The sequence below is a fragment of the Leopardus geoffroyi genome, chromosome E1 (genome assembly GCF_018350155.1).
Source record: "Leopardus geoffroyi isolate Oge1 chromosome E1, O.geoffroyi_Oge1_pat1.0, whole genome shotgun sequence".
NCBI lineage: Eukaryota > Metazoa > Chordata > Mammalia > Carnivora > Felidae > Leopardus > Leopardus geoffroyi.
The window spans coordinates 5,781,291-5,797,286 of NC_059330.1; the positions used below are offsets into that span (position 1 = coordinate 5,781,291).

At 49.6% G+C, this 15,996-nt stretch overlaps 1 protein-coding gene across 1 annotated transcript in view; it reads left to right on the top strand.

The window, feature by feature from the left end:
- DNAH9 (dynein axonemal heavy chain 9) overlaps window positions 1–15,996 on the top strand; it is a 339,411-nt gene that overhangs the window by 244,563 nt on the left and 78,852 nt on the right. Inside the window, exons 51-56 of the mRNA XM_045487400.1 lie at window positions 689–808; window positions 3,482–3,670; window positions 6,825–7,060; window positions 12,261–12,383; window positions 13,352–13,556; window positions 14,542–14,706. Of these exons, the coding sequence (XP_045343356.1) occupies window positions 689–808; window positions 3,482–3,670; window positions 6,825–7,060; window positions 12,261–12,383; window positions 13,352–13,556; window positions 14,542–14,706 (1,038 nt within the window). The remainder of the gene's footprint in view (window positions 1–688; window positions 809–3,481; window positions 3,671–6,824; window positions 7,061–12,260; window positions 12,384–13,351; window positions 13,557–14,541; window positions 14,707–15,996) is intronic.

A 15,996-nucleotide genomic window follows, 5' to 3' on the forward strand; every position in this document is an offset into this window, starting at 1 on the left:
GTCTTTGTGAATGCAAATGTGTATTCCGGGGGTAACAGAAGCTATGCACGTCGATTCTAAATTCTTGATCAATTTAGAAAACCTTAAAACCGTGTCTTTTTATAAAATGTTCCTCGACTTCAGGATCATTGGAGAGAATCGATGAGGTTAAGCAAAAGTGAGCTGTACTCCTAAGACCTTAAAGCAAGGGGAGGGCTTAGATTGCAGACAGCCCAATCCCAAACCACAGACCTGCTTCCCCAGACACGGTGTGCTTCCCCCCAGGACCGCCGGGATCCTCCTGAACGTTTTCAGGCCACCCCAGCCTTTGGCGCACTTTTGCTTTGAACAGTAGCCCTTGCCTTCGTTGATAGGCTCCTGCAACCCATTTTCCCCCACTACAAGGAGAGACAGAATTTATGCACCCCCTTCTATGTCTGTCACCATCCTCCCCCCTTGGCTCTGCACTGAGGTGGGAAACTCAGCCCTCTCACTTGGGTCAGGACTGATCTGGACGTCCACCCGGACTCTCCCCCAAGATCACCTCTGATTTCCCTTCCTTTCCTTCTCCGCCCAGCCTTCCACAGTCCCTTATACCTTCCCCCCGGGGGCCTTCCTTAAAAATCACTGACACATGCATCTGTCTCAGCAGCACTAGAGGTGACTCGGGCTGGAATCACTGATCGACCTCATGCTCCTTCCTCAACAGCACCTGAATGAAAACCTGGCCAAACTCACAGCCAAGTTTGAGAAAGCCACGGCAGACAAGCTCAGATGTCAGCAAGAAGCCGAAGCGACTGCAGGCGTCATTTCCCTTGCAGATCGCCTGGTGAGTGTGAGCCCCAGCAGCCTGAGCCTTGATCATATTATCCAAGCTTGTCAGGCGCCACAGAGGTGCAAAATAGAGCACAGCTTAGCGATGCTCTGACTTGGGAGGCGGGGGGGGGGGGGGGGATATTTAAATGTGCTGGGATGCAGGGACCAGATCCTGAGAAGTGTGAACGCACACCCTGGTGTGCTCAAAAGAGTTTTCCGGGGCACCCAGGTGGCTCAATAGGTTGAACGTCCAACTTTTGACTTCAGCTCAGGCCATGATCTCATGGTTCATGGGCTCAAGTCCCGCGTCAGGACTCGTCACAGCTTGAGATTCTCTGTCTCTCTCTCTCTCTCTCCCTCTGCATCTTTTCCCCACATGCTTTCTCTCTTTCTCTCTAAAATAATTTTTTTTAATTAAAAAAAAAAAAGTTTTCCTACAGAGATGGATCAGTAGGGAGGATGGGAGCCCTTGACCTATCAGACAGCCGGTGACACGTGACATGCTGATGTGCCTATACGCGCATCAGCCGGAGGAAGGGGTCCAGGACGAAGGTAGCTGCGTGACAGGCAAGCTCCGAAGCTCTTACCCGTGTAACATCTGATGATGAGGGTGTGACCAGGATGAGGAGCTGAGAGAGAAGCAGGAGAGAAGGAGACCTCTCAACCCTGAGCATTTCTGAGCGTGACCTTGCCTATACGCACACGTGCGCAGTCACACATCCGCACGCGGGCTCCAGCCTCCCTGCGAAACTAAATCCGAGGGTCACAGCAGGGTGCCTGTCTCGTGGGTGTCTAACAGACTGGCCCCCCCAAAACTTAGCGGTTTAGCACAACAACTATTTCATTGCCTCTCACGGGTTTGCGGGCTGGGAATCTGGGTAGGTTTCAACCAGCGGGTCCTCTGCCCTGTGTGGCGCCTCCTGGGGCCACTCAGCACTCTTCAGCCAGCGGCTGGCTGGTTTGCCACATGCACCTTGGCAGGAGCCCCTGGAAGGTCTCTCCAGCAGGGTACTTAGACGTCTTACATGGAGACCCAGGGCTCCCAGAGACAGAAAGCAGAAGGTCCCAGTCTCTTAAGGCCTGGGACCAAAACCCAACACAACATCACTTCCGCTGCGTTCTGTTGGTCACGGGTTCAGGGAGGGGGCACATAGACACCAACTCATTTTTTTTTTTATCTTTATTCACTTTTGAGAGACAGAGACAGAGCGCGAGCAGGGGAGGGGCAGAGAGAGAGGGGGACACAGAATCTGAAGCAGGCTCCAGGCTCTGAGCCATCAGCACAGAGCCCGATGCGGGGCTCGAACCCACGAACCGTGAGATCATGACCTGAGCCAGAGTCGGACGCTCAACTGACTGAGCCACCCAGGCGCCCCTGTAGACACCAACTCTTGATGAAAAGAGTGTCAGTATTCATTGCCTTTTTTAATCCCCTGCGGCTTATATGTTTCCTCGTAAACCAGCTAAGATCCTGGAAGGCACCAGCCATGGGGTATGATTTCTCTTCGATGGCGAGCCTTCACAGCACCTTTCTCTCCAAGGGTAGAACTGATACCTTTTTTATGTTTATTCCAGCCACCGTTTGTTTATAAAACAGAGCCAGGTTTTCTCGTGTAGGGAGAAGTGAGTCACAACCATGACTGAAATGAGCCATGGCTTCCGGGAAGAAAGGCGTGCGTCTGTGCAGTTGTCTGTTTCACCTGCTGTTGAGTAGCTTTGGGACGATGGTTTTAACTGAACAATTCAGTGTAGAGACAGCTCTTCTGCAAGAGGTAGTCCAGACCTCCCAGCTGGCCTCCCATTCCGCTCTCTGTTTGGCTTCCAGAACTTAGCATGGCCTTCTCTGCCTGGCCCGGGAGTTTTCTGAATTGATCCTCTTGGGAGGCAGGCAGGCTGTACAGACTCTGAAACCAACCCTGTCTCTACCGACCTAGGGGTTCTGGAGAGATCCTTCCACTTTCTGGTCTTTATCCGTGTCACCTAAAAACTGGGCATGGGAATGGTTGGGCTGGCACATCCTTAAGGTTTCTTCCAGCTGTGATGTTCTCTGATGCCATCTCTCAAGGAAGGAAAAAGGGTCAGTCACAACACAGACTCAGCTATACCAGATGCCTACTGTAGAAAGGAGGCCCCTCCTCCCCAGAGAGGGGCTGCCCCTTGGAGAGGAGCGCCAAACCAAAGCGGGGCGGTCAGAGTCAGGACGCGTGCCGCCATCTTGGTGCCTCACGCACGGCCATGTTTCAGTACTTCTGACTCTGGGCCTTCATTACCATGTCTGTCTCCCCGCCCACTGTGAATTATTTATAGCGCATGGGATTGACTTTATTTCTTTTCCTCTCCCCAGCATTCGGAGAGGAGAGGGGGAGGTGCATGAGCCTCTAGTATGTTTGCATCCCAGGCACTGTGCTAAGTGATTAACCGACACGGTCGTATTTAATTTTCTCCAAGCCCGCGTTCACACCCTGTAATCCATCCACAGCCCCAATAACACGTAGCACAGAACAGAACAGGGTCTTGTTCCCCAAAAACGTGCGACTCCCCGTGGACCCACAGGGCCACCTGAACGATGTCCCGAGACTGCTGCCACCAGACGAGCACCGTGCGTCCCGTGTGACTCAATCCCGGGGTCTGTATGCAGCCTGTGGGATGATGCGTCGCCTGTCCTCTCTGCTCTCTGAAACCACAGGTGAGGGGACTGGCCTCAGAAAACGTGAGGTGGGCAGAGGCCGTGCAGAACTTCAGACAGCAGGAGAGCAAACTCTGCGGAGACATGCTTCTGACCACGGCGTTCGTTTCGTACCTCGGCTTCTTCACGAAGGGATATCGGCAGAGCCTCATGGACGGCACCTGGCGACCCTACCTAAGCCAGCTAAAGGTGCGTACAGCCGGATTTCTCCTACAGCTCTACAGCCAGGGAGCTCTCCTGGCAATAGAGTCTTCTAGCTCTTTCTTGCATGCTTCCACCACTAGCACCTGAGCGTCCCCTAGTGATCTTGGGGTCTGGGAGGGAGACCTATGCAGCCGTGCTCCCATACAGTGCCCTGCCTTGCCATCCACTGCCCTCTGGGCCACCTGAGGACAGCCTCTCTCCCCTGTAAAAAAAATTTTTTCACGTTTATTCATTTTTTGAGAGACAGAGCAGGGGAGGGGCAGAGAGAGAGGGAGTCACAGATTCCAAATTGGGCTCCAGGCTCCAAGCTGTCAGCACAGAGCCCGACGCGGGGCTCGAACCCATGACCCACAAGATCATGACCTGAGCCGAAGTCGGACGCTTAACCGACTGAGCCACCCAGGCGCCCTGCATCTCTCCCCTTTAATTGGGCTCTCTGTGGGCACTCTGGTCCACTGCCCAGCAGGCTGTCTCAAAACTGCGAACCCCAAGAGTCCCCAAAATCACCCTGAGTTGCCTCCACTGCCCCTGCTCTTGAGCCAAATGGCAGTGTCACAGTGGGGCCCAAGGCTCCCTTCCCAGATCTGCAACGCACCTTGTCACTGGGTCCCAGGGCTGCACATTCTGTGCCCGTGGCTCATGGACCCCCTTGTGCAAACCCTTCTCCCTCCTTCTGTCATGTATAGTCGGCCTGTCCTCCTAGCTCCCAGCCCTTCCCCCTCTCCTGAGATGGTCAAGTGGGGAAATGCCAGTTCCTGATCGAAAGGGGTTCTAGAGCCGACAGTCAGAATAATTCCTAATCCTGTCCACTTTCCCATGACTCGTAGTCCTCAATCCACAAATGTTCACCGAGGCGTCAGCCTGTGTGTCCTCCCTAAAGGCCAGGATGGCCGCAGGAAGGTCCCAGTCCGGACGGTGGAGGAGACTAGGTTCACAAAAATTGGCCTCAGTAAGAGTCAGCCGGACAGTTCACCATGTACAGGAAGAGTTGAATTCCAGAATGCATCTGTAGGTAGAGACCCAGAACATAAAACCCATATTGTCTAGTGGTGGTTGGTTGCAGAGATCAGCTCACGAAGGCTCATTCACTCTATGATTTGTGGTTTAAAAACTGTTACGGAGATATATACACACGTACGTACTATTACGGTACTAGGAAATAAAAACGAAGCTGTCGTTGATCTCGAACACCATGGGAAAGGAAATTGTTTGTTTTATTTTTTATTTTTTAGTTGATTTTGTGTGAGAGAGAAACAGAGTGAGCAGGGGAGGGGCAGGGAGAGAGAGGAAGACAGAATCCCAAGCAGGCTCCTTTCTCCCAGGGCAGAGCCCGACCTGGGGTTCAATCCCATGAACCGTGAGATCATGACCTGAGCCAAAACCAAGAGTCGGACGCTTAACCATTTGAGCCCCCCCAGGTGCCCCGAGAAAGGAAATTATTAAAAGGGCAGTCATCAACTGAGTGAATAAAGATGGGGAGCTCAGTGGCAGCTTAACGGGGATTTTTCTGGCTTGGTTTGGGGTTTGTAGGCACTTTTGTGCTGTAGCCCCTTTGGCGGTTGGGAACGGGGTGGGGGGACCTATGGGTTTCTTCTCACGAGAATGTTTTTTGTGCATAAAATGGTCTTGAAATACATTTCTGATCCCCAGGGTAAGGATGGTTTAGTACTGGCCGTCTGCAGCCCTCGTGAGTGAGATTAAAGGAAAGGGGAGGGATCGGACAGGGTTTCCTCGGGTAACTGGGAAGACGGACCACAGAGGACAGAGGCACAGACAGGTTAAAGGGGCATGTGTGCGTGAACCTCACAAACATCCCACTAAATGAAAGCAGACACAAAAGGTCACCTGTCATAGGACTCCATTTATGTGAAGTATCCAGAGTAGGTAAATGCATAGAAAGTAGATTTGTGGTTGTTGGGAACCGGGGGGTAGAGGGGACCAAGGGAGTGACGGGGCTTCCTTTTGGTGTGAAGAAAAATGTTTTGGAACCAGATAGAGTTGATGGTCACACAACATTGTGAAGGTACCAAATGCCATTGAATCATGCACTCTAAAATGGTTCTTTTAAGGGGCACCTGGGTAGTTCAGTTGATTAACCATCTGACTTCAGCTCAGGTCACAATCTCACGGTTCATGGGTTCAAGCCTCACGTCGGGCTCTGGGTTGACAGCTCAGAGCCTGGAGCCTGCTTCAGATTGTGTCTCCTTCTCTCTCTGCCCCTCTCCCGCTTTCACTCTATGTCTCTCTCTCTCAAAAAGAAAGAAAGATTTAAAAATTTTTTTTTATTTTTAAATTTTTTTTAATGTTTATTTATTTCTGAGACAGAGAGAGACAGAGCATGAGCGGGGGAGGGGCAAAGAGAGGGGGAGACACAGAATCCGAAGCAGGCTCCGGGCTCTGAGCCATCAGCACAGAGCCTGAGGCAGGGCTCGAACCCACAGACCGTGAGATCATGACCTGAGCCAAAGTCGGTCGCTCAACCGACTGAGCCACCCAGGCGACCCCCCAAAAAATTTTTTTAATAAAATAAAAAAATAAATGAAACGGTTCATTTAAGTTACGTGAATTTTACCCCAATTAACAAAAATGCGTGCGTGCCCCCAGTGGAAAATAGGACTAGCAGCAGAATTGAGCTGAGAGAGGTCAACAGAAAAAGGAAAGGAGGAGCCCTATAATCCACCCCGGAAGTGGAATGTTCTGGGCAGGGAGAAAAGTAGGCACCTCCAGTTGTGTGCAAGCCGGGCCTTCGTCAGCAGGGCGTGACTTACGGGACAGCAAGGGTGGCGTGGGCTGGCAGCAGCAGGGGAAAGCCCATGAGGCCAGGGGCCTGCGTGAGAACAAGAGAGCAGCAGGAAAGTGACCCTGTTAACACGGGCGAGGGCAGACAGGAGGCTGTTGCTAACGTACAAATCATCGATGCTAGAAATTTGATTTGGGGGAATGCGCTAATGAACAAAGGGTCACTGAGCCTGGCTGCTGCTGTTCACCCACCGAGAGAAAAAAGGCCCTCGGGACGTTCAGAAAACCCGCTTCCAGAAATAATCGCACAGCCAGGAAGGCACTTTTCAGGGGCATTTGGATCTGGCTGAGAAGGCTTGCCTCTCCGTTCTGAGCACGTGCCTCGTTTCTCCCTCGTCAGGTGCCCGTCCCGGTCACCCCCACCCTGGATCCCCTGAGGATGCTGACGGACGAGGCCGACGTGGCAGCCTGGCAGAACCAGGGCCTCCCCGCAGACCGCATGTCCGTGGAGAACGCCACCATCGTGGTCACCTGTGAGCGCTGGCCGCTTGTGGTTGACCCGCAGCTACAAGGCATGAAATGGATCAAGAACAAATATGGCGAGAACCTCCGGGTCACCCGGATTGGCCAGAAGGGGTAGGTGGCTGAGCACATCACTTCTGACTTTCGCCACCTGTGCAGAGAGAAGACAGATGGAGTGAGCGGATCGTAAGACAACCCCAGCGGGTTGTCTCTACCCTCCCAGTCCTTCCGCGGGCCTTCCTGTGTTTCTCTTCCCATTTTAGGACACCTCTCCATGGAAGATGCCTGGGTAGTTGTGTTTGTCATTAGGAATCGTGCGTGCCCGCCTCCTGACCCATCAGGGGCCCTTTCTCCCCGCCTTCCCACCCGCCCCCCCTCATCGTGTTCACACTCATACCTCTCCTTGGACATGACCTCCCCATCACGCTCCACCATAAGGCAGTTCTGTGTTTTATAGTCTCCCTCACATTGAGCCAAAAAGTGCCTGTCTTAGCCCATCCTGGAGCCCACTTGTCTACCCACTGTTTCTGCCTCCAGCCCAGCGCCCCCCAGAACAAACCCAAACGCGGTGTCTGCTGAAGAATGAGCAGACATAGCAGTTGGAAGCATGGTAGCCAAGTTAGCGGTGAACCCCCGAGAGCCCTTTCACCTGCCTCATACAGCTTCACACATTCCCGATGGGGCCATTACTACACGAAGGGACATGAGTGTCTCTGAGAATGTCTATTAGCACCCACCACACTTCATGACCCCAGACCTTGGCGTCTCCCACCCCATGGCTTCATTAACTGGGTTAGAACTTAGCTTTGTAGTGTCTGCTCTGGATTCTTGTCCGTGACGTTAGGATACGTGAGCGGGATAGGAGGGCACCATGGGGAAGAGAAGGAGTGACAGAGATCATTTATTGCCAGTCCTGGTGTTAGGGACCTTATCTCAAATGCTTTCCTTAATCCGAACAACTGATAAGACGAGCATGACTGGTACCATTTCACATCTGAAGAAACTGAGGTTCACGGAAGCAAATCAATGTCCACAAGAATATACCATTTTGAAAGCAGTGGACGTTTGTACGCCCATGTTCATAGCACAATGCACAATATTCAAAATGTAGAAGCAACCTTGGGGCACTTAGATGGCTCAGTTGGCCGAGCAGCCCACTTTGGCTCAGGTCATGATCTCACGGTCTGTGAGTTCGAGCCCCGCGTCGGACTCTGTGCTGACAGCCTGGAGCCTGCTTCGGATTCTGTGTCTCCCCCTCTCTCTCTGCTCCTCCCTGCTCACGCTCTGTCTCCCAAAAATAAACATTAAAAAAAAATGTAGAAGCCACCCAAGTATCCGTCGACACACGAACGGATGAACGAAACGTGTCGTATCCATGCAGTGAAATATTAGCTTTAAAAAGGAAGGCAGTTCTGACACGAACCTTGAGGACATTATGCTGAGTGAAAAAAGCCAGACACGAAAGGACCCAAAAGATCTATGTTGTAGATCTTCGGGTGCTTTTCTATGGACCGTATGGTTCTACTTGTAGGAGGTCCCTCAAGTTATCAAATTCGCAAGAGGCAGAAGGCAGGATGGTGTTACCAAGGGCTGAAGGGAGGGGTGTGGGGAGTTGCTGGTTAAAGGGTACAGAGTTTCAGTTTTGCAAGGTGGAGAACTTCTGGAGACGGAAGTTGGTGACGGTAGCATGCTGGGAAATGGAAATGGAAACATCCATAACTGCTTTCTTTTTTCCCCTCGCTAACTTAGAACTCAATCAAAATAGGATTGTTGCAGTGATGTTACATGAAAGGATTCCTGTGCATAAAAACACACTTTACTTTGGCAGAGCTTTGCTTGAAAACTTAATCAGAATTTAAAAGCGGCTGAGATGGGAGAGTTTGTGTTACGTATATTTTAAGCACGATTTTAAAATAATTAAATTTGAGAAAAAAAAAAAACTGATGAAGGCAGCATTTGCTTCTCAGTTAGAAACCCAGCCCACAGCCACCAAGGTGAGGTTTGGTGGTCTGGTCACACGTCCCAGACGTGGTTGCCCAGAGGTCCAGATCAGCCGGTGTTGTTTAAATCAAACACGCAATGTTACAAAAATAGTTCAAGCAAATATTGACTGCCAGATGGATCCTTTCTTCTAGAGAGGATAAGAGGAGAAATGAATCCCAAGGTACGCCCGGGTATATTTTAACCTGTGCCATCGATCAGACTAATGTCATCCTGGCCTTCTCCCCGCACTTTGATCAAAATACTCCTTTCTAGGGGCGCCTGGGCGGCTCTGCTGGTTCAGTGCCCGACTCTTGCTTTCGGCTCGGCTCATGATCTCACAGTTCCGTGAGTTCGAGCCCCGAGTCAGGCTCTGTGCTGACAGTGCAGTGCCTGCTTGGGATTCTGTCTCTCCTTCTCTCTCTGCCCCTCCTCTATACGCGCTCTCTCTCTAAATAAAAACATAAATAAACATCAGAAAAATCCCTTTCTAATGGGTCAACAACTGCCTTTTAGATACAAGCGTTTTTTCCCTTTGCTCGTCCTATATCCCTAAGTACCAAAAACAGTGCCTGACACATAGTAGGGCTTCGGTAAACACGTGTGCAGTTAATTCTCTGTTTTCTGTCCATCCACTTTTCTGTTGGGTGCTTTTCTAGATCTGTTGTATATTATCTAAATGTAAATATGATATTACAATGTGTGTGAAGACTGTTGGGCATGGTCTTCCTTCATCACATGAGTGGATATTTGCTCTGGTGGGTCATTTGTCTTTTAGTCTTATTTATGGGGTTTGACACATGACAGCTGTGGGGTTTTTTATTCTGAGGGCTTTTTTTTTCAAGTTCATTTATTTCTTGAGAGCAAGAGAGAGAGAGAGAGAGAGAGTGAGCAGGGGAGGGGCAGAGAGAGAGAGGGAGAACCGAGAATCCCAAGCAGGCTCCACACTGTCAGCGCAGAGCCCGATGTGAGGCTCGAACTCACAAACTGTGAGATCGTGACTCGAGCCGAAACCAGGAGTCAGACGCTTAGCCGGCTGAGCCACCCACGTGCCCCTGAGGGCCTCCTTTGTGTCCAGATATGTCATCCATTTATTCTATATATCATGATTAGAAAAGCCTTTTTCTCTCCAGAAATTATATAAATATTCACCTAGATTTTTTTAGGGCTTTTGTAGGTGTTTTCTTTTAACATTGAAATCCAATCACCTGAAATATGTTTTAGGGTGCTATATAAGATACAGACCTGATTTTCACTTTCAGGTGGTCAGCCACTGTTCTAATACCATTTATTAAATTCTCCATCCTTTCCTTGATTAATTAGAGACGACATTTTACTCTGTATTAAATTATTTTATTACAGTCTTTATTCTTTTCCATTTATATAATACTATACCAGCCTTTAATTACTCAGCTTTGTATTTAGCAACATTTATGGTGGCAACTCGCATTACAAAAGTCATGTATCACCACAGTAAAAAGGGGGGGGTGATGTTACAAAATAAAAGAAATTAAATACCCTATAATTCATCATTCAGGGGAAAACTCTAACTTTGGGGGATATGATACCCTTTCAGATTCTTCCTATATATCTAGTTTGTTCGAGTTATAGAAAATATTTTAGAATTTGCTTCTTCCTCTATATCTATATTGTTAAAGTTACATAAAATATTTTATTTTTTTAAATTTATTTTTGAGAGATAGAGGGAGCGAGGGAAGGAGAATATGAGTGGAGGAGGGGCAGTGAGAAAGGAGGTCAGAGGATCTGAAGCAGGCTCTGTGCTAAGAGCAGAAAACCCGATGTGGGGCTTGAACTCACGAACCATGAGATCATGACCTGAAGTCAGATGCTTAACTGACTTAGCCACCCAGATGCCCCTAAAATATTTTAGTATTAGCTAATATGAATACCTCCTCTTTTTCTTGGTAGCGTTTATGTTTTTAATCATCCTTATTGTTTTCTTTTAGGTTACCTTTAAGATTTATTTATGATCAATCTCTATACTTTTATTGTTATCTATTGTTTGAATTGGAATTACATCAAACTTATCCATATATTTAGAGAAGATCAATCTTTTAACCTGTTTATTAAACTTTACATAACACTGACACTTTTGGAACAACCTAGTTTTGGCAATTGTTAAATAAATTAAGGTATATAAGTACAGCCTGACAGCCAGTCATAGAAAATTATTTTAGAAGAATATTTAACGGGTGCCTGCGTGGCTCAGCCAGTTGGATGTCTGACTCTTGATTTCGGTTCAGGTCAAGATCTCACTGTTGATGGGATCAAGCCCCACGTCGAGCTCTGTGCTGGCAAAACAGAGCCTACTTGGGATTCTCTCTCTCCTTCTCTCTCTGTCTCTCCCCTGCTCATGCATGCTCTTTCTCTCAAAATAAATAAACACTTTTTTACATAATAATACAATTTTTAGGGTCACCTGGGTGGCTCATTGGGGAAGCGTCCGACTTCAGCCCAGGTCATGATCTCACAGTTCATGAGTTCGAGCCCCGTGCCGGGCTCTGTGCTGACAGCTGAGATCCTGGAGCCTGCTTCTGATTCTGTGTCTCCCTGTCTCCCTGCCCCTCGCCTGCTCACACTCTCTCTCTCAAATAAACGTTAAGAAAAACATTAACATAATAATAAAATTTTTCAAATATATATTTAATGAGATGGGGAAATGTTTCTGATACATTTTACGTACAGGAACCAAATGATAAATGTGCTGCGTGACATCCAATAACAAACAAAGAGAGGTGCAACTGTTAAGTTAAATTATACATGAGTAATATATAGCAAAATACAAATAATAAACTCGAGAATATAATATATCCAAACATACATGTTAAACACCAAAATGTAAATGACCGATGGAAGGGTTGCATTCATTTCCGTATTCTTTTTTGTATTTTACAACGTTTCCTTCTTTCTAAAACTTGATGAGATCGCATAAGTATCACTTTATTTTTTTTTTTCAACGTTTATTTATTTTTGGGACAGAGAGAGACAGAGCATGAACGGGGGAGGGGCAGAGAGAGAGGGAGACACAGAATCGGAAACAGGCTCCAGGCTCTGAGCCATCAGCCCAGAGCCCGACGCGGGGCTCGAACTCACGGACCGCGAGATCGTGACCTGGCTGAAGTCGGACGCTTAACCGACTGCGCCACCCAGGCGCCCCGCATAAGTATCACTTTAAACAGAGAAGCACGTGACCTCCGAAGTCTTCCCAGGTAGCTGCACCTCCACGTTGGCCACTGAGGCCACGGTCGTCCTGTTACGTTTCCTGTGGATCCGCACTTTGCCACCAGCTCACACTGCCCGACTTTCTCCCCAGGTATCTCCAAACCATAGAGCGTGCCCTGGAAGCTGGAGATGTGGTGCTAATCGAAAACCTGGAAGAATCCATTGATCCTGTCCTGGGTCCGCTGCTCGGGAGAGAAGTCATCAAGAAAGGACGGTACGACTTAGCCGTGTTGTTGATCCTGTGTGAGGAACTGGATGGTAGCCCCAGGTAGAACCGTGCGCAGATCTGCTCTGCCCAGAACATGTTCTCCTTAACTCCCGTCAGGTGGCTCCGACGGGACCCAAGGGGAACACTCAGCTGCCCTTGACTCGTAGAGATAGTTCCCTGGAATCACTTAGCTCCTGTCCTGTCATGTCCTCCTCGACTTCCCCCTACGTGTTAGCGGCGCACTGTTTTGGAAGAACTTTAGAAGGAAAGTGGTCAAAACGCAGACTGACTCGTAAGCATGAGTCATTTTTACCCAAGCCAGACTTCTGGGTTCTGAGAACTCGGTTCTCTGTCCATCTGTTGAGTCCCGGTGGCTTTGGGGTCTGGTAAGTGGTCAGGGGCTCAGCAAGCGTCTGGCAGAAGGAGGGACACGAGAGAGGTAATTATTATGATGGGTTGCTTCATTCCAGAGCCTCACCCACTGCCCAAGCCATAAATACCCTTTCCGGGTCCTTAGAATGTGCTCACTTACCAAATTAACCACCTTAGCAGTTACTCTCCATCAGCCAAGAAAGAAAAAGGGCCCCATCGCTGCTAGCCCAGAAGGCACCTTTCTGTAAACTTAGGGTGCCCTTTCCTGCAAACACTTTACTGCCATCTGCTGGGCACGTTTCATAACGTACTCACCTCCCTGGGCAACTCCCTGGATGCCTCTCCCTGTGGTGGCACATGCAAAATCCAACATGGTGGCCGTGGGAGAAAGTCTTTCACCCTCCACCCCCGTTCCAACCCACATTAGGGCAAATAAGAATCCTAGCGTTCAGGCTAGACCTGCTTGAGACGAATCCGAATGTGGCTATATTGTTTGCTATGATCTTACAAAAAACAAACAAACAAAAACCATCTGGAATTCTGTCCCCAAACCAAATCTCACAGGAAGGCACCCCACCTTCACATGACCCTTCGTGTTCCAGATTCATCAAAATCGGAGACAAAGAATGTGAATACAACCCCAGCTTCCGGCTCATCCTTCACACCAAGCTGGCCAATCCTCACTACCAGCCCGAGCTGCAGGCTCAGGCCACCCTGATCAACTTTACAGTGACCAGGGATGGTCTGGAGGACCAGCTGTTGGCCGCCGTGGTCAGCATGGAGAGGCCGGACCTGGAGCAGCTGAAGGTTCGTGGGGGATCCACCAAGGAAGGGAGGAAGAAAATGCTCTGTGACTGCTGCGGTGATCTAACAGCACATAGCCTGCTTGGGATTCTTTCTCTCTCTCTCTCTCTCTCTCTCTCTCTCTCTCTGCCTGCACTCACTTTCTCAAAATAAATAAATAAACTTAAAAAGAAAAGAAACAGAAGATGAACAGAGTAGCTGCGGCTGAGGCCCCCAAAAGGAAGGAAGATTGTTCTTTTCAGGGCTCGAAAAGCAATAATCCCATGCAGTACAAGGGCAAAGAAATGACAGCTGCCTGAACTCACGCGTTCCCCGCCCCCCCCCCCAAGTAGCATCTTGAGTGCTTTAGGGTATGGAATCTAATGATCAGGAAGGGAAGACAAGGGGAGGTCAGCTTGGACCCCGGAGCCCCACTCTGACTTTGAAGAAGGCTCCAGTGATGAGCTTGTCTAAACTTGTCAGTTTCTGTTGATTTTTTTTTTCCAAGTAAAGAGCATCTACAGGAGAGCCATTCATTTGGGGCAGTAAAGAGGTAATAGAGGTGACCTTCCAGAGAATGAGAACTTGACCCTACCCTCTGACTAGTCACACAAATAGTTTCCACTGAGGGAACACGCCATGTGCCAGCACTGTGTTTTCTCCTCTGAGAAGGGGCTGGGGCTAGCCAGCCAAGGTTATGGACACATTAAGAAGGTACCTCAGGGGCACCTGGGTGGCTCGGCCAGTTGAGCGTCTGACTTCGGCTTGGGTCATGACCTCGCGGTTCGTGAGTTCGAGCCCCGCATCGTGCTCGCTGCTGTTGGTGCAGAGCCTGCTTCAGATCCTCTGTTGCCCTCTCTCTCTCTGCCCCTCCCCTGCCTGTGCTCCCTCAAAAACAAGTAAAAACATTAAAAAAGAAGACCCCGTAGCATTTATCTGTTCAGACCTACGCCAGGCATAGGGTGTGCTGGGCTCCTGCACCTGACTCCCTCTTGCTCTATGTTTGCAGTCAGATCTCACCAAGCAACAGAACGGGTTCAAAATCACCCTGAAAACACTAGAAGACAACCTGCTTTCTCGCCTCTCTTCAGCATCTGGGAACTTCCTGGGGGACACGGCCTTAGTGGAGAACCTGGAGACCACCAAGCAGACGGCCGCGGAAGTCGAGAAGAAGGTAAAACTGCCTGGCAGTGTTCCCAGGTAGCGTTGGCAGGTTCCCACATTCCTTCCAGAAAGTCAAGGCGGGCAGGATTCCTGAGATCACCACCTCACGCCGTGCATCAGGGAGTTCCCGCCTTCTGGGCAAGGAGTTTGACCCCTCAACTCCACAGACATTTGGCGAGCGTGAACTCTGTGCCTGCTGAGAGTTTGCACACTTGCCCCGAGGCTAAGGAATCGCACCCCTGCGCGCCGTGAGCGCTGGCTGGCTCACAGTTGCTCCATGAGAAAGCCCGCCAGCCGGCAAAAGTCTCGCAAGTCTGATTGCAATGCGAGCAGCTTCGGTGGCTGCTCAGGAAGGCCAGCTCTCAAAAACGGCTATCATCCCAGGAAACTCTGCGGTCTCTAGCTTCCTTCCTTTACCTCACATTGTCTGGAAGGCTTTTATTCCCCCCTGTGGGAGACGGGAGGACAGGATTTGAGGGCGTCCGAGCCCCTCGCCCTTTGCGGGGAGGCTGCTGAAACTATACAGGCTCTTTTTCATCCCCAGCCCTGCTCTTGGATCAGAGGAGCAATGAAGATACTGGTTCTGAGCAGGATAAATGAGTCTGTAACAGGACACCTCTGAGGGAAGGCACTGTTGGTCAGATTATTGGGATTTCTCCACATATCAAAGCCGTTGTTGTGGGTCGGGACAGGGTAGGAAAAATGAGAGGTGATGACGGGTGGTGTAGGTAGACCAGCTCATGCCCACACTGGGGTAACAGACACATGAAGTTGGAATGAGAGCCTGAGAGCAGGAAGGTCCAGGCTCACATTGTCTCTGTGGCCGCCGTGTGGCCACCAGGTTCCACTCCTGGTTCTCTGTGGCCTCCATATCTCTAGAAAAGGGAGTGCAGAATTTGTATAGTAATTGTGTACAAGTCCCCCTGTCTTGGGTAGGAGAGATGGGGCCTGGGGGGACAGAACCCAACTCACACATGGTGATATATGGGTAAAGTTTTAGCCCAGGAAACATCTCAGATTCCAGGAATAAACACCTAGATAAGCATTGATGCCAATAACTGAAAGATGAGAGCAGAAACGGATCTGGGGACGAGAAGACATTATTAGTTTCGTTTGTGTTGCGTTGAGTTTGGAACGCCTTTGGGCCATTCACATAGGTCCCTTCCTTGAGTTTCCAGATAAATGACCTTGGTTGGTGCTAAGGTGCTAAGAGTCATCAACAAGTAGTTGATCATTGAAACTGAGAGCAGAGGAAATCATGGGGGAGAGGTGTGTGCAGTGAGGAGACTGAAGAATAGAG